Source organism: Amphiura filiformis, chromosome 6, assembly GCF_039555335.1.
Source record: "Amphiura filiformis chromosome 6, Afil_fr2py, whole genome shotgun sequence".
In the NCBI taxonomy this organism is placed as follows: domain Eukaryota; kingdom Metazoa; phylum Echinodermata; class Ophiuroidea; order Amphilepidida; family Amphiuridae; genus Amphiura; species Amphiura filiformis.
Genome location: NC_092633.1, coordinates 66,363,913 through 66,383,357, shown reverse-complemented (window position 1 = coordinate 66,383,357; position 19,445 = coordinate 66,363,913). Strand labels below are relative to the sequence as shown.

The following is a 19,445-nucleotide window of genomic DNA, read 5'->3' as shown; positions in this document are numbered from 1 at the left end:
ATCATGCGATTTGCCCCGTGGCACCTTATGGAGGACATAATTTTATTTAAATGAGGATGACTCTGTCATGAGTGACGTCGTATTGCATACCCTCTATATCAAAGGTTGGAATACTTTGCATGTATGAGTCAGGATTTTCATTCTTTGCACTTGAACTACTACAAGCATAGTAACATAGATGTATGTATGAGGGTCGGGGGGGGGGGGGTTTGTATGTATGTAATTGTATTTTATTAGACAAATTAAGAAACTTAGGCTAAGGTTAAGGGGTGCTTGTTCAGGCCTTTTTGGCCTTCTGAGCATCTCCTCATTCAAATGTGTTGTTTTGCTGTTATTGTATTGTTGTATTTTGAATGAAATAAAGATTGATTGATTGATTGATTGATTGATTGTATTTGATTTCAAGTGTAAATCAAAATTGGAGCATGTTTCAAATCCTGTACAAACTAAAATTTGACATTTGATCTTTTCGCCTATAACTCGAAAACAGTACATCACATGTACAGTTAAGTCAAACTATACATTGACTGACTCCTTATGTCCCAAGGAAAACATTGGTGTGGTTTTTAACACAATCTAAGCACTTTTATTTTTGTGCATCTGAATAACCTTTGACCTCTCTGTTCTATGGTTTTCAGAAGGTGGGTCATTTTGCAGCCTATTAAAAAAAAATTGATCACTACAATATTAGGAAGCCCACACGCCCAATTTGGTGTTTTTGTCAACTTTGTCCCCATTTTGATGATATAGGTCATTATCCTGCCTCACTATTTGTTACTGGTCGACGTATAGATTCACAGAAATTATTTTGCTTGAGTACAATAACAATTACATTGGCTCCCACAAACTCCATACAAACCAGTTAGCATCATTCAGAGATACTGCATGGTTCTATACAGGTACAGTATGCTAATCAGCTCACATAAAAATGAGCTCTTAGAGTTTTAGGACATTAACAGTTCAGGTAAGTTCTTTGTCCAGGAGAAATTTCAAGCTAGTTCAATTGTCCCTACAAGAACAGAATACCAACACTGCAGGTCTCTAACTTGCAGTCTTGCATTAAAGTCTAGTGCCTTCTATAAGAAATCTCCTGTAGCTTCCTGTACATGTATATATTACAATAATTATGCTACTTTTTTGAAAATTACAGTTAACCTGGAGAAAATAAATTACAAACAGCAACACAAAACTATAATATGCAGAACTGCAGAATACTTTATCATACTGATCAATACTGCACAATTATGTTTCATAACACTTTAAAAAATACATGGACTTGTGTCATTTCTGTCAAATGATTCATCACTGTGTGGTTTTGCCGATGTTGATTCAAAATACAAGATTAATTTGAAGAAATGTCAATGGTCTATATTATCAGAAATACGGTCCAAGCTGCGGGTAATTTTGTCCCGGTACTATTAATCAGAATGACTGATAAATTCCCTATGCTATACACGATAGGAAATGTAACAATTGATGATATGTGCTATATTATCATCACATATCACCTGGATAAGATAGTAAACACTCTGGGGATTAAGATAAGATTAACATTTTTACTATCTACCTTTGTCTTTTAACTGTGCATGAAGGGTCACTTTTGTACAGAAATGTTTCAGATTCATTTTCATTATATCTTTAAAGACGAAATTAAGAAAAAAGTAAGGCAAAGGACTCATTAATATCAACAATTTTAGGTCTATAACTTAAAGAAAATGTAATTAGGTTTTATCTTTAGGTTGATAATCTGTAGAGGGCTTTCCAACTTGGGTAAAGTCATTTATAGCTATCATAAGATTTAAGACAGTAACATCAAGATAAAATTTCTCCGTTTTCTAATAGTCCGTAACTATTTGTGGAAAGGTTTTGGTTTGTTAGAACATTATTCATGCATTCACATGACGATATATGAAAACAATCATCAATCACCAGCTCATATTACCCATACACTACGCATCCAAACCAAGCCAACCTGTATTCAGTGAAATAGTAATGAATCAGGTATGTGGTCAGGATTTTGCAGCATGGGGTGAAGGTGGTACTTACTGCCAATAACCACATGATGCCTTAGGGTGAATTTCCCTTGTAGCATTGTAGTAACAAATATATTGAATTTCATGAAATTTGAAGCATTTCAGGGCGCGATGGTACGAGTCTGTGCCCTAGCAGTGTTGTTAGTTTGCCACTGTGATGAAACTCAGTTAGCTTTTAAATTCTGCTGAACAAAGAACTTCCTACTTCTTGTCCCTATGTAAGAAACTCAGGGAACCAATCCCAACTGTGAAGGTATATTGGGGTTATGTCTTGGGTGTGCGTTTCTTAGCGATAAGTCCCTGAGTTGTTTAATGGTAGGTGGAATATTTTGGAGCCACAGTTGTCAGCAATAATCTGTTACGTTTGCAACGGCCTTCTGGATCTGGTATAGAAGACTATACAGCACTCTGTTTATTCTGTAAATAATGTTAACATCCAGACGTAACACTAATCTCATACACTTATCTCATGCACTTCTTTACCTCATCATGATTAAGCAAGGCCCTTACACCATGCCCACATATGTACACCTTGTTTTAGCTTAACTGAAACTATTTTTTAGCTCCTTGAGATGTTTGCATTTATTACTTGAGTGACCACAGATAAAAGAGTCTGAAACATTATGAAAAGTTGAAATATGGTATACTTTTGTTCAAAGCAAATGCAGAAAAAGAGCTGAAAATCAAAATAAAAGTTTGAATTTAGATTTTAATCCAAATTCTCATACCCCTGATTTCTATCAACACTATAATTATAGGTTGTCTACTGTTCACTGAATTCATAGGCGGCGGAAGCAGGGGACATGTCCCCTGTAAATTTTTGCAATGGCATGTAGACCGGGCTTGTAAAATAAAGCAATAATTGCCCTATACATTTGCCTTTTCAGTATGAAAAATATCTTGTTTTGGGTCCATAAAAAAGGGTCAAATTGCAAAATGTTGCTTACAGTCATTTGGGCCTAAAATGGTCTGAAATTAAAATTTTACGCACAAAAGAGTCCCAATAAAACAGGGACAAAATATGCTTGTTCCCTGATCCTTTAATTTAATGCTTCCGCCGCCACTGATTGAATTCTTTCAATTTTCTCTTCACTAACAGATATACTATTAAGAGCACACTGACAAGTAGACTTGTGACACTGATACATGATCATCCAGCAGTCATTGAACCTTGTCTAAAAAAATTCATAATTATTATGCAACAATTTGATAATTGAAATCAATTTCCCACCCACAATTGAAACATTCCCTCTCCCTCGGATACACCCACCCATAAACTATACACTAACATATACACCCCAGACACGGAAAAGGAAATATTAGCAATTTTAGCCCATTCCTTGCAACAAAATTACACTTCCCTAATATCTTCATTGTAATTCATAATGCATACAGTTGTCAAGTAAATGTTATTATTCACAATGCCATATCAGTACACTCAGAAAGGATGAAGGGAAAAACCCATCAACGTTGTAAAAGTGCTAAGCCTTTCTATGTCTCATGGGGTCTGACAAATCACTGCTCCCGAAGGTGTACGACAATTTCAAATGGATAAGTGTTATGATCATTGAGGCCCATTCTAAACAGTTGAGTGTGTTGCCAAGCTACATCGCCTTGTCCACCGCTAAGAGATGCCTTCAGATTTATACTCTTGCTACCATTGAGGGCGCTCACTCTTTCTGCTTCTGCACCTGCAAGAAATAACAACAAATTTGATATGTTATGATGAGTAAACATGAGTGGTTAGTGCTGTACCATATTCATGCACTTAAATCTCCCCTGAAAAGAATTCAACTTTCATAAATATGGAAATAGAAAAGATGAATAATGGAGTAAATGAATGAATGAATGAATGAATGAATGAATGAATAAATGAATGAATAAATGAATGAATGAATGTCTAGTCCATATCCTTTTTCATTATGACAACTCTAAAATCTTCTATACTCAACTCAGCCAATCTAAATAGGCATCTTTATTCAACCAATATTCAGTACATGTATTAATTTTCAATAATTGACAATTAAAGGTGGGTGACCCGATTGACAGCCTTGTCTCTCATTTTTTGGTATCAGGGGAAAGGTCATATTTTATTTTTCTTATTAACATATTGAAATTAGGCATTCCAAATCGGTATTCCGAAGAAATTATGAACAAACTTTGAATTAGACTTAACTGTGGTATACCAAGCTCAGGGCCAGGGGGGGGGGATAAAAAATATCTTAATTTTTCAGATCTTGGGATTCAGTTTCTTTGTAGTTATTTTCAGCTTCCTCAGATTCCACTTTCAAGATGCATTTGAGATATTTGAAATTATTTGAAAGAATAACAAACCTCTTAGGACTTTGCTCAATACTAGTAGTATCCAAGGCACATAAGGCTCTTGAAACTCAATTTCCTGTTTCCCATCAGCCGCCTGCATTTGTGAACCAAGAATCCGAAAAAATTAATTATTTGGTAAAATTGTACTTTTTAAAAAATATTCTAGTGTTCTTCGAAGTGAAAACGGGCCGCAAATCATTTCGGAAGGGAGTAAACGGAAATTGCCAAAATAATGAATAATATGGATAATAAGATATTTGCCTCATTATGAGCTGTAAAAGTGACCTAAGTGAATTTTAAGGGCATAAGTAGTACAGAACATGCCCAGTGCCATCTGAATGACACATACCCTACTTTGAGTCTGCTAGATCACTCAAATATCCATGTTTTTAGAATTTGTTATAAACAAACCATGTTTTTACAACTTCCCATCCAATTACATGACCCAATTTTTGTGTGAAACAAATTTGATTTTTATTTGCATGCAATAAAACATTAATGTTATATTAATGAAAACCCCACTTTTATCTAAGAGTCACAGAAAAAGCCAACTACTTTTTAGCATGTCACTGAAAGATCCTCTCTTTTGCGGGACTGTCACATAATAAAATACCCTATTTTGTCACATAACATCTCAACAGAAGACCCAAAGTTTGAAAGTCCTTGAGGCACTTGTACAAGGCTTGAGCATATTGAGTACCCCCTCTCTGTCCATTCCTACTTGAACCCACACATCGTTTGCATACCTCCTACATCTATCACGCCAACCTTACCACTGGCCCACATATAAGTCAACTGTACTGCTTTGATATATGACTCATGTCACAAACACTGATGTTAAATTGCTTCCACCAGGAAATGAAGATATTGCAATTCACACCTTTAATTCTACGCCTGAGTGCAATGCCACATATTATTCCTACCTAGGTATTTTCACATTAATGATTAATTTGCCTGACAGGGGCTTGTGCTCACATATTTTGGCATGCATATATTTTGTCATCTTGCACTTTTGTAAAAATATAGAATCCTACTGGTCAAGTTGGTCACTCACATTTATAAATGTTAACACTTACACGGACATAGAAATATAAATGAATGAATGAATGAATGAATGAATAAAAGAAGGAAGGAAGGAAGGAAGGAAGGAAACAGATAAGTGAACATTTGAGTGAATGAATGCCTGATTACCTGATTGAATAAACACAAACTCATGAAATGAATGGAATGAATGCATGAATGACTAAATGAATGAATGAATGAATGATTGAATGAATGAATGGAAAATTTATGATTACAGAAAATCCCAATGTCTTTTATTTTTGTTTGTATTTCTGTGTTTTGTGAATCTCACTATTGGCCTTAACGTCATACTGATGACTCAATTTGACTTTAAGTATCATTCTAGATCACCGTAAAATTTCCTTCCTACTTGGTATGGCCAAAAACAGTAGGGATGGGTATATCAGCTTGAAGAATGTAAGCAATAGGGTGCATAAATCAGCCTAAAGAATGTAAACACTACAGGGTGGTTATATCAGCCTGAAGAAGGTTAATATTAGGGGGTAAACACAAGCTTGCTAGGGGGGATATATCAGCCTGAAGAAGATACACACTAGATGGATCAATCTGAAGAAGGTTAACACAAGGATGGCTATATCAACCTGAAGAAGGCTAACCCTATGGGTCCATATATCAGTCTGAAGAAGCTTAACCCTAAGGGTGGATGTATCAGCCTGAAGGTAAATATAATATTAGGGGTGGATGTATCAGGCTGAAAAATTAAACACTATGGTGGATATATCAGGCTGAAGAAGGTACGCACAAGGGGTAGATGTATCAGCATGAAGAAGGTTAACACTAGGGTGGATGTATCAGTCTGAAGAAGGTGAACACTAGGGTGGATGTATCAGCCTGAAGAAGGTTAACACTAGGGTGGATGTATTAGTCTCAAGAAGGTAAACACTTGGGTGGATGTATCAGCCTGAAGAAGGTAAACACTAGGGTGAATGTATCAGTCTGTAGAAGGTTAACACTAGGGGTGGATGTATCAGTCTGAAGAAGGTAAACACTAGAGTGGATGTATCAGCCTGACGAAAGTTAACACTAGGGTGAATGTATCAGCCTGAAGAAGGTCAACACTAGGGTGGATATATCAGTCTGAAGAAGGTAAACACTAGGATGGATGTATCAGTCTGAAGAAGGTTAACACTAGGTGTGAATGTATCAGCCTGAAGAAGGTAAACACTAGAGTGGATGTATCAGCCTGACGAAAGTTAACACTAGGGTGAATGTATCAGCCTGAAGAAGGTAAACACTACGGTGGATATATCAGTCTGAAGAAGGTAAACACTAGGATGGATGTATCAGTCTGAAGAAGGTTAACACTAGGTGTGAATGTATCAGCCTGAAGAAGGTTAACACTAGGGGCGGATGTATCAGCCTGAAGAAGGTAAACACTAGGGTAGATGTATTAGCCTGAAGAAGGTAAACACTAGGGTGGATGTATCAGCCTGAAGAAGGTTAACACTAGGGGTGGATGTATCAGCCTGAAGAATGTAAACACTAGGGTGGATGTATCAGCCTGAAGAAGGTAAACACTAGGGTGGATATATCAGCCTGAAGAAGGTAAACACTAGGGGTGGATATATCAGCCTGAAGAAGGTAAACACTAGGATGGATGTATCAGCCTGAAGAAGGTAAACACTAGGGTGGATGTATTAGCCTGAAGAAGGTAAACACTAGGGTGGATGTATCAGCCTGAAGAAGGTAAACACTAGGGGTGGATGTATCAGCCTGAAGAAGGTAAACACTAGGATGGATGTATCAGCCTGAAGAAGGTAAACACTAGGGTGGATGTATTAGCCTGAAGAAGGTAAACACTAGGGTGGATGTATCCAAGGGTAGCGCTAAGTTGCTTTTTGGGGTCCCGGACCCACCAAAATAGAGTTGGGACCCCCTGTTTTTAAATTTTCTGCAAGTTAAGGGGTCCCTGCAGACCCCCAGTTTTTCAATCTAGCGCTATTGCAGACATATTATTTATGCTGCATTTGTGCAACTGGGACTCACCAAAGTCTACTCCGGACCCCCTACTTTTTAATTTTTTGCAAGTTCGGGGGTCCCTGCGGACACTCGAGTGTTTAGATCTAGCGCTACCCCTGGATGTATCAGCCTGAAGAAGGTTAACACTAGGGGTGGATGTATCAGCCTGAAGAATGTAAACACTAGGGTGGATGTATCAGCCTGAAGAAGGTAAACACTAGGGTGGATGTATCAGTCTGAAAGTTAACATTAGAGGTGGATATATCAGTCTGAAGAAGGTAAACACTAGGATGGATGTATCAGCCTGAAGAAGGTAAACACTAGGGTGGATGTATCAGCCTGAAGAAGGTTAACACTAGGGGTGGATGTATCAGCCTGAAGTGAAGAAGGTAAACACTAGGGTGGATGTATCAGCCTGAAGAAGGTAAACACTAGGGTGGATGTATCAGTCTGAAAGTTCACATTAGAGGTGGATATATCAGTCTGAAGAAGGTAAACACTAGTATGGATGTATCAGCCTGAAGAAGGTAAACACTAGGGTGGATGTATTAGCCTGAAGAAGGTAAACACTAGGGTGGATGTATCAGCCTGAAGAAGGTAAACACTAGGGTGGATGTATCAGTCTGAAAGTTAACATTAGAGGTGTATATATCAGTCTGAAGAAGGTAAACACTAGGATGGATGTATCAGCCTGAAGAAGGTAAACACTAGGGTGGATGTATCAGCCTGAAGAAGGTTAACACTAGGGGTGGATGTATCAGTCTGAAAGTTCACATTAGAGGTGGATATATCAGTCTGAAGAAGGTAAACACTAGGATGGATGTATCAGCCTGAAGAAGGTAAACACTAGGGTGGATGTATCAGCCTGAAGAAGGTAAACACTAGGGTGGATGTATTAGCCTGAAGAAGGTAAACACTAGGGTGGATGTATCAGCCTGAAGAAGGTAAACACTAAGGGTGGATGTATCAGCCTGAAGAATGTAAACACTAGGGTGGATGTATCAGCCTGAAGAAGGTAAACACTAGGGTGGATGTATCAGTCTGAAAGTTAACATTAGAGGTGGATATATCAGTCTGAAGAAGGTAAACACTAGGATGGATGTATCAGCCTGAAGAAGGTAAACACTAGGGTGGATGTATCAGCCTGAAGAAGGTAAACATTAGGGTGGATGTATCAGTCTGAAGAACGTTAACACTAGGGGTGGATGTATCAGTCTGAAGAAGGTAAACACTAGGATGGATGTATCAGCCTGAAGTGAAGAAGGTAAACACTAGGGTGGATGTATCAGCCTGAAGAAAGTAAACACTAGGTGGATGTATCAGTCTGAAAGTTAACATTAGAGGTGGATATATCAGTCTGAAGAAGGTAAACACTAGGATGGATGTATCAGTCTGAAGAAGGTTAACACTAGGGGTGAATGTATCAGCCTGAAGAAGGTTAACACTAGGGGTGGATGTATCAGCCTGAAGAAGGTAAACACTAGGGTGGAAGTAATAGCCTGAAGAAGGTAAACACTAGGGTTGATGTATCGGCCTGAAGAAGGTTGACACTAGGGGTGGATGTATCAGTCTGAAGAAGGTTAACACTTCAGACAGAAGGTTAACACTTAACACTCCTTTTTTTACAAGCGCCCTCGTCAGTGCTGCATGCTTGTATACGCCACTCTCTTGTTTTTTCACAGAAATTTTAATGTTGGACTTCTAAACTGTTGTTTTTATGTTAATCATTAAATTTGTAAGTACTTCAAGAAGCCAATGGGCTGCAACTGATTATCTCTTGTGTTTACTGTAGATTGTGATTGCTTTAATATGTACTTTTTAGCTAGTTTTCTTTTGTAATTACCACCACACCACCAGCACCACCACCACCACCACCACCACCACCACCACCACCACCACCACCACCACCACCACCACCATCATCATCATCATCATCATCATCATCATCATCATCATCATCATCATCATCATCATCATCATCATCATCATCATCATCATCATCATCATCATCATCATCATCATCATCATCATCATCATCACCACCACCACCACCACCACCACCACCATCATCATCTGGGTGCTTGCGGATGGAATCTCCTAAAATGAGCAGTCCGATTTGTAGTAGAAGCAGCAGTAGTAGCATTAGTAGGATCAAAATATGACATAGCTACCACATGACCCCAAAAAAATTGCAACAGAAGGTTTTTTGGTATTTTCTTGCAGTATGAGGTCTAATAAATAACATATCAAAAGTTTAGAAAAATTGAACTTGGGCGAGGGGTACAACTGTGACGAAATCAAAATGGCACCAAAAGCTGGAAAAATACCCATTAATCTACTGATTTCATCCATTTTTCACTCGATATTGTGGGTTCCACTGGTGACAATCTTGTTCAGATGTACATTACTGGATGTAGTAATAAATCTTTATATTGTGGTATTCAGATGGATCAATTTGACAGCCATTATGCATTTCAAAATGGCCGCCGTTTTGGTACTTTGACATTTAAAATCAAATCATGCACGTAATTGTAAAGCGAAACTTAAAGCGTTGGCTTTTCTAAAATAGCCAATATCCTTTGTACCCATATTCCATTAAAATTTATATAGGCATACTGAATCAAATTGGCAGCAAGAGTGAATTTCAAAATGGCCGCCATTTTGGTATGTTGGCTTATTGACTTAAACTATGCACTTATTGCAACTTGAAACTTAAACCGACAGAAATTCTAAAATAACCAACATCCTATGCACCCATAGTACCACTTTTAAGTAGCTATGTACCAATTTGGCAGCCATATAGCATGGCTGTCAGCTATAATCACCATATTGATATGTTGCTTTTAGTATATTCTTGGAAGTACACAAAATTCATCTTGCTATACCACGATGCGATGCCTTTGTTTGCAGTAGTATATATCAACCACATTGTATTATACATGTCTGTTTGTTGTCATCATCATCATCATCATCATCATCTGAGAATAGTTCTCACATTGGCCTATATGTGTCCACATGCTCCAGAGCAATTGAGTCCATTCTTTCTGTAGCTACATTTCACTGTGATGCATCCTGCAGAACAATTGATCATCGAATCATCTTCATCAATGATTCTGGTGCTGGACTTCTTTTAATCATGAGTGGAACAAATTTGTCACCTTGAAAAATCCATCCCCAGTCACTTGGATTCATACCATCACTTTTACACATCCAATGCATGCCCTGTAGATACATTCTCATGAAGTGAAGCTTTGCAGCAGAGGGTGTGGGTGGAAGTCTTTCAGGTTCAACAAAGCTCTTTGCTGTGCAAACTGTTTTGGAAAGAAACATGTAGAGTAAGGATTCCAAAGCGTCTGATTGCTGACCATTAAACAGAGACACCATTGCTTTGCAGCCTTTACTTAATACATATTCTTGATCCATATTGAGTGCAAAATGCCTTGGAACAAACTTGTAATACAGGATCACCAATGATGATTTTGTTGAATATAGACTTGCCTACCCCAAATATTCTTGAAGTAGTGTCGCAACCTGAAAACGCATGGGCAAACAACAAATCCGAACAAATTCCATAACTGAGTAAGCGCTTCGGAATCTTGATATCATACACATATGGTTTGTCATTGTAGACAGAAAGTACAGGTCCTTACCGTCCTTTTCTGCATATAATGAAGAAGTAATACCAACAGATGTGTCTTCTACAATTAGGGTTGTTGACTATTAATGATGTCATTGCGACTGCTGCTTTCACTGTATCAACATGTGCATCTTCATCGACGTGGATCACATGGTATCCTTTCTGTTGCATACGGTCCCCAATTAGTTTAATGAGAATCGGTTTGCTCAGATCATTTGAGTTGAAGGCTTCTTTCTGCTAGCATCTGATATGTCTACCTTATTTGCAACCTGACTCTTGTGAAAGATGCATGATTATCAGAAGAGGAACATAATGAGCAGTCCTTGGAATTGTCTCAGGGCCATCAGCCTCTGATAAGTCACACGATTCTGTATGGCTTGTAATAGTGATGCAATGGTTTGAACATCAGTGACCTTGACAGTCCAAGCAGATGCAAGGGATAAATGCTGATGAGGATGTTAATGTGCAAAACCTGTTCAAAGTAGGTAAAGATACAGTCAAACAAATGGAATGGACGGGCTGTCCTTTCATATAGCTACAAATGGAAGGCTAGAGTCAAAATGTAAGGTCCAGGTCACTGATGACCAAACCATTGCTCCAGCTCTGTTGTTTCAAAGGTTCCTGGTTGTATCACAATCTGGAGATCTGTGCTTAGATAAGGAAGTTTATCATGAACTATCACCATATCCACCATCTTTGTTTGAAGCAAAGTATACGTATGTTTTACATAAGCCAGATAAAGCACCACTACTACAAGCCATGCTCCTGAGACAGTTCCAAGGACTGATCACTATGTTCTTGATGAAGGTTCTCTTCTACATCGCTTGAAGTGGGCAGAAGGAAGCACCCTTGCCGATAATTATGCATCTTTCACATTTGATCACTATGGCCAGACCACAGTTGTCTTTGATGGATACACTGGTGGACCAACCACAAAGGATAACACGCATCAGCGCCGCAAGAGTCGGGTTGCAAATAAGGTAGACATATTAGATGCTGGCAATTTGCTGGCAAGAAACGCTTACTCAGTGATGACATTTGTTCGGATTTGTTGTTTGCCCAGGCGTTTTCAGGTTGCAACACTACTTCAGGAATATTGGCGTAGGTATGAAGTCTGTATTACACAAAATCATCAATGGTGATCCTGTATTACAAGTTTGTCACAAGGCATTTTGCACTCACAGTATTGATCAAGAATATGTAGAAAGTGAAGGCTGCAGAGCAATGTATCCCTGTTTAATGGTCAGCAATCAGAGTCTTTGGAGTCCTTACGCTACAGGTTTCTTTCCAAAGAGGTTTGCACAGCAAAGAGCTTTGTTAAACCTGAAAGACTTCCACCCACAGTGGCAAAGTTTTACTCCAGAAGAACTTATCTACAAGTCATGCATTGGATGGGTAAAAGGGATGGTATGAATCCAATAATGGAGATGGATTGTTCAAGGTGACAAATTTGTTATGATGAAAAGAAGTCCAGCACCAGAATCATTGCTGAAGATGATTCGATGCAATTGTTCTGCAGGATGCATCACAGTGAAATGTAGCTGCAGAAAGAATAGACTCAATTGCACATATAGGCCAATGTGAGAATATGGATCAAGAATTATTCTCAGATGATGATGATGATGATGATGATGATGATGACAACTAATTCCAACATACATGTATAATTAATACAATGTGGTTGATGTTACTACTTCAAACAAAGGCATCGCATCGTGGTATAGCAAGATGAATTGTGTGTTACTTCAAGAATATACTATTGATTTTTATAGCTGACAGCCATTTTGAAATGTAAATATGGCTGCCCAATTGGTGCATCTTCTTCAATTTACGGCTCAACACCCCAGGTAGAGAAAAGCTAGTCGGTGCATATGCCTACTTGAAAGCATACTATTAATGGTGCTGTGGGTGCAAATGATGTTGGTTATTTTAAAAGTTCTGTCACTTTATATATCAAGTTACAATACGTGCATAATTAAACTCAATAAGGCAACATATACCAAAATGGCGGCCATTTTGAAATTCACTCTTGCTGCCAATTTGGTTTGTATGCCTACCTCTATATAAATTTGAATGGGAATATTGGTGCAAAGGATATTGGCTATTCTAGAAAATCTAACGCCTTAAGTTTCTCCTTACAATTTTTGGCGGCCATTTTGATTACGTCACATTTGGACCCTTCGCCCAAGTTCAATTTTTCTAAACTTTTGATATGTTATTTATTAGACCTTATACTGCAAGAAAATACCAAAAAACCTTCTGTTGCAATTTTTTTGGGGTCATGTGGTACCTTTACTCTACTACATGTATGTAGTAGTAAGAGGAGGACAAGGGCATTGTTTGGCTGCAGGCTGATGTGTGTGAGGAGTCAAAGATACCATACACATTAATTAAGATGTTGGGGCTGATTTTGATTTCCTGGATTTACAAGAGTTGTAGGTACATGTGCACCAGGGTTTGCACCAGGACGTATTCATTTTGAAATTCATAAACCTACTGCGTCTGACCGGACACAATAAATTTCAATGTCAGTAGAAAACCTCTTGAATCGGTACTCAAATTTGTTGATGCTACGAACTGATATCCAATATCAGACTGGCAGACATTATGCTAATGAACATGATGTTACGTGATGTATTCATATTATACTCTAGTTCAGCCAATTATAGAACCTGTTTCGTGCATATATTATGAGTAATTTATGATGTCAATGACGTCAGCTGGCCGTGTATGGAGGATTATGTACATCGAGATTGAGACAAACTGATATCCAATACCAGACTGGCAGACATCATGCTAATGAACATGACATTACGTGATGTATTCATATTATACTCTAGTTCAGCCAATAATAGAACCTGTTTCGTGCATATATTACGAGTAATTTATGATGTCAATGACGTCAGCTGGCCGTGTATGGAGGATTATGTACATCGAGATTGAGACACAGTGCTTGCGAAAATATGTAAATCTTGCAGCAACATTACTGACAAAATTTCACATAAAATGTGCATTATTTTCCACAAGAAAAAAACAGTTAGTGAATAAAATGTTTATTTTTATAGTGCTTTTCATGAATACTCACTTATGTATTAACTTAACTGAAAAAAGTATACGAACTGCGTAAGAATGAAACTGCCGATTTCGGCATGCATACTTGCCTTGATGTGACTTTGTCGACAATTGTTGCCGGTAATATGGGTAATTTTCTGGCAATTTCGGGAACCAGTTTTGACTATCACCTGCCCAATCGGGCAAGCTAAAAAACAAAATTTGTTGCAACCTGGCCCCGTACACACGTATGCAATGAATAAAAATGGAAGTTGGAATGAAATAAAAATGAACTTAATTGTTGGTTGACTGAAAACAAAATGCGAATCAATTTTTTTTTAATGCCAATCAAAATTCTGAGGCATGTCAGGTGCCCACTGTCCAGTTACAATCCAATACCATGAATACTTTTGTGGAAATTGGAGGGTGAAGGGGTCCAACAGACCCCGTAAATTTTGCCCCAGCGCTAGCCCTGATGTGCACTCTTTGTCGGCACAGTTAATATTGATATAAAATTGGATCGATTGAGCCCATATTTATTGGTCAAGCTATGAGTTTTAAAATATTGGACGAGATGTAGTCGAGTCCAATATTTTACACCTCATAGCGAGACAATAAATATTGGGCGAAACATCAATTTTATCATTATTATGTGTTGATCCAATATTTTCACACACTTGGATTCATCAAAACATAATTTTTGTACAATAGCTGTCTCTCTGTGTAGGGGTGTCTTTGTAGGCGAGAGTTTCGAAATGGACTGAATTGTATTGAAACACAATTGTATGTATGGAGGCTGCTTGGAAAATAGTTACAAATTTGTAAGTCGCAAATGGCGAGAGCATGTGTAAACATGATCGCTTTGGTAAAAATTTGGTTGTATTTGCACCCGATTTAATCGCTATGTACAACACTGGTGGGTCAGATTGGGCCTGTAGGCCACAAATATATACATGTTGATTGTATGTTATGCAAACCTGGTTTATTGCAAATCATTCAATGATTGATATATATATCTATTTTTCCTTCAGTTCACCCACTCATAAACTACTAGCACTACTTACCGCCACTCAGCTGGACACATACATCATCGCCTCCACACACTGTCCACTCTATATGTCCGGTTTGGAATGTTTGACTACAGGCTTTGATGGTCACTTGATCTATTACCAGACCAGAATCATCAAAATCCATTTTCCATGAGATAGATGCTGTGGGAGAGCCTTCCTGTCTTGCTAGATACACCTGTAAGATGAAATAAAGCAAAATAATCCTCACTTTAACAATTAAAGTCTACTCATGGATGAAGTGATTGATCATAACCACATTCTGACCAATAGACCTTTGCGGCACATTTGATTTGGTCTTTGTGTGGTCTTCACAATACAAATATCAATCTCTTGCACAAGCCATACTCAACGCTAGATCGTGTCTTTCACACAGATTTGTGTTTAGACATGACCCGGAATTATAAACAGGGTCATCCATAACAAACTTCGGAAAACTTCAATTTGAAAAGGTCTATAGCAGAAAACTATCAACTGTCCACATTTCCACTCATTTTGTATTGACTAATAAAAGAATGACATTTTATCAACTTTTTTACAGTGTGAGCTGGTTTTGCCATGGTTGCTTCCTGTGCCAGCCCAAGGCATTCCACAGCTACAGTTAATATTAAGAAATATAGTAATTTGGTACTCATCAGTACAGCTGCAGTCCTTATAATGATTTGTATTAGCTCTATATTAAAACCCCTATAAGCTTCAGACTTTCTCTCTAACCTGCTTGCATCTCACCACCCCTAGAAATACCATTACAGTGCCCATCATTCATTTTTATTATAGTACTGGATAAAACAATGCTTAGAAAATTACAAGAATCCTGTTTCCACACTTTGACCTGTCAGTGACTGACCAAGCAAAACAAGGAAAATATGGTCAATGTTTTTGAAGTGGGGTTTCATTTATTTTTATCTACATTTCATATTATAACTTGATCATGGTATGTCACATTGTGATGGAATTTAGATCAAATCTAAAACTGACAATTTTTTCTAAAAGACGTGATATAATATCTGCCTTTGTCCTCAGCCAGATCAGGTCACAGTTTTCATAGTCTTGAATGAACTTCGCTATTATTATTTCAATGGGGAAACCTTGACCTTCTTGGCAAATACAATTATCAAAGATTCAGTGTTTCTTTCCAGAACCAGAAAACTGTCATGTGAATTGTGAGCAAGAGTTGACATACCATTTCCCAGTCAAACTCCTCCTTTCTTTGTATATTAGTACTGGTGTGAACTGCACTGTCCCATTCTTGCATTTCTTTGTTATCATCTGATACACGTATATATACATTCCTAGCAGGTGTGTATCTCAAGTGGAAAAGCTTGGCTGCTTTCTCATTGCTTGTCAACTTGTAAGTGTAATTCTATGGACAATTGGAAAAAGAATTAAGACATCATTATTGAAATTACACACAGTTAAGGTATCTGAAATGAGCGTTTTGAGCGTTTCGACAGTATTTTTTGTGGGACATGAGAGCACATCAGACATCAGACATAATGAATTGCATTCTGAAAACGAAGAATGTCTTTCTGATATCAAATAATTTTCATTTTTTGAAATTCACAATATAATACAAATTTAATGACAAATTATTAAAAATTTGATATTTTTCACATTTTTGATATATAACAGTCCTTGAAGTAAATTTTAATGTTTTGTGTTTTGGGAAAAAAATCCATATCTTCAATACGAAAGGTCAAAATTTTCAATTGATCGTCTGCTTTTCATTCCACCTACATACACTTTTAAGTATAAATCATCAGATTTATAAAGTTTACTTCGAGTACTGTTAAATATCAAAAATATCAATTTTTAATCATTTGCCATAGAATGTGTATTACATTGCGAATTTCAAAAAATCAAAATTATTTGATATGAGAGGGACATTCGTCGTATTCAAAATGCAATTCGATATGTCTGATGTGCTCTAATGTGCCACAATAAATACTGTCCAAACTATCATACCACATCCCTTAATGTTGATAGAATTGAGAAAGAAGTTCTTAAGGATGGTACTATTTAATGGAGCTCAATGAGGAATAGAGAGCAAAACTGTATTTTATGACTTTTTTGCAGGCGGCGAACAGCATGATAGAGAGAGACGGCAAAACCGCTCAGCCACTTTCCATACACTCGGAACACAGAAGTGAATTTCGCAGCTACCGTGATCACTGGTACGCACCGTTCAATTTGCACACTGAGTGATCGGAGCCTAACCAACACAGCAAATTTAAACCGTCACAGCGACTCTCACCCAATAATAATCAAATTTGTACTGTATTAAATTAATTTGAAGGTTAGTTTTATGGGGTTTATTATCAAACCCCAATGGTTTTAGCTTGTATAAATATTTTTTATTAACATTGGCCTACTTGTTTGTGATATCTTAAGCATTTCAAAATTTCAAAATAATCCCATTCAATCACACAGCAGACAAAGAAAAATTCCTGAATTAAGTAAATTCATGCCGCACACCACCTGCTTTTTTACATGAAAAGAGATTGTGGATCCTCTTCGCTTGGATGCAAGTGTTAACACCCTGCATGAGATACTGCCACACACCTTTGTCCTTACCTCCACATTTCCATTAGTAGCCTGATCACGTCTGGTTTCACCCCTTGCTACTCGCCATGCCACTGATCCAGACACTCTACCTTGACCCTCCCCATCCTTGACTGCCTTGGATGACAGGAATTCAACCAACTCTCTGGAAGCTCTTTCTTCCAGAATAGCTCGTCTTGTTGATGCCAAAGATTGTTGTCTCTGTAAATGAAATAGGAATTATCAGAATGTCTTTCCTAAAAAATTTTTTTTTAAACCCTGGCACATAATTTAGGTCCAGAATTATGTTTCATTTGGATGGCACTAGTCCATTACAAAGATGTTAGGCTGGGATGTTTGCCATGTTGCATGCTGCTCATGGAGGTGATTGTTTCACTAAGCATCCAGCTAGCCTGGATTCATGCATGTTTGGGATCTACATGTGAAATATTGTGATGATTATGAATGTCAAGCATACATAAACTTACATGGCTCATGCAAGAGGTGAATTGTCATTCTATTTTAGATCTTTGCCAACATATGCTGGAGGTGCACTGATTTGGTCTGAAAGCTTGACAATCTAATATATTCATTCATTCATTCATTCATCTTTATTTCATTCAAATATAAAATATAACAGCACAACAATTAAACACATACATTGAATGAGGAGGTTCTCGGAAGGCCGGATGGCCTGTTTTAAGAACCCCTTGTCCTAACAACAACAAAAAGTTTCAAAATAACAACCACAACAAAATATACCGCAAAATGTCAATACACAACCCACCCCCCTCCTCATTTACCCTAACAAAACCAAAAAAAGCCTGTTTTGTGATCAAGAATATGCAAAAAAAAATTACCGTGATAAATTCAATACTACATTAACTATATTACAGATAATACGATACACAATTAAATTACTTTAAGCCGTACAAGGAAATTAGATAAAATACTAAATGTAATTAAGAATAATATTATCTTTCACTTTGCTTTTGAAATGCTTGATCGTCTTCATATTCTTTATATGTTTCTCAAGTGAATTCCACTTAATTGGGCCTGCTGTTTTTAAGGTTTTATGAGCGAAATTCGTTTTAGATTTAGGAACCTGGTAATCTTCATTATTTCTCGTAAATTCCCACAGCATTAGACACAGTGGTATATACATGTACAATGTAGAGTCCAGAGTCTCCCAGTCTAACTCAAGCCAAATGTCACTCTAAATATTGAGATAGCAAAATTGTCCATAATTCCCTATATTTTTATATTGGTAAGCCAAATTCCTTCAATCCCAATACTTACAACCAAAGTATGACGTGAAATTGTGCAATGGTCAGGTATATTATTGCTTATGTGGGGTAAGATCAAAGCATTACCAAGCATATTAAGGATAGCTTTTATATACAGATAATGCTGATTTTCTTTGAAAATTTGAAATTACTGTTATTAAGTTGTGAAGTCCAGGAGAGGAGTGTGGATAATAGAATCCTTTATGCATGTAATACCTGTTGATTTAATTTGCTAATACTGTCAATGAGCCAGTCTTCTCTACACTCTGTACGTCTACTCAACACATCCTGGGGTTTGGCGGTATAGCGCCAGCTTACATCAACAACCTGTCAAAAGCAAACAGATAATTATTGGTAATCAGAAGTATGTAAGACTACCAAAAGATAAATACAAGCTCTTAAACCAATACACGCACTATAGTCTGTCCACATAGAAGTACAAAGTAAATAGACCTCGGAAACGGGA

At 37.5% G+C, this 19,445-nt stretch overlaps 1 protein-coding gene across 2 annotated transcripts in view; it reads right to left on the bottom strand.

Annotated features, from left to right (window-relative positions):
• Nucleotides 1-249: 249 nt before the first annotated feature.
• Nucleotides 250-19,445, bottom strand: part of LOC140155858 (peptide-N(4)-(N-acetyl-beta-glucosaminyl)asparagine amidase-like) — a 40,338-nt gene continuing 21,142 nt past the window's right edge. For both annotated transcript variants that reach the window (XM_072178850.1, XM_072178851.1), the window contains exons 8-12: nucleotides 19,196-19,306; nucleotides 17,727-17,915; nucleotides 16,336-16,515; nucleotides 15,150-15,330; nucleotides 250-3,724 (exon numbers count right to left, since the gene is read on the bottom strand). In XM_072178850.1, the coding sequence (XP_072034951.1) occupies nucleotides 3,549-3,724; nucleotides 15,150-15,330; nucleotides 16,336-16,515; nucleotides 17,727-17,915; nucleotides 19,196-19,306 (837 nt within the window). In that variant the 3' untranslated portion in view covers nucleotides 250-3,548. The remainder of the gene's footprint in view (nucleotides 3,725-15,149; nucleotides 15,331-16,335; nucleotides 16,516-17,726; nucleotides 17,916-19,195; nucleotides 19,307-19,445) is intronic.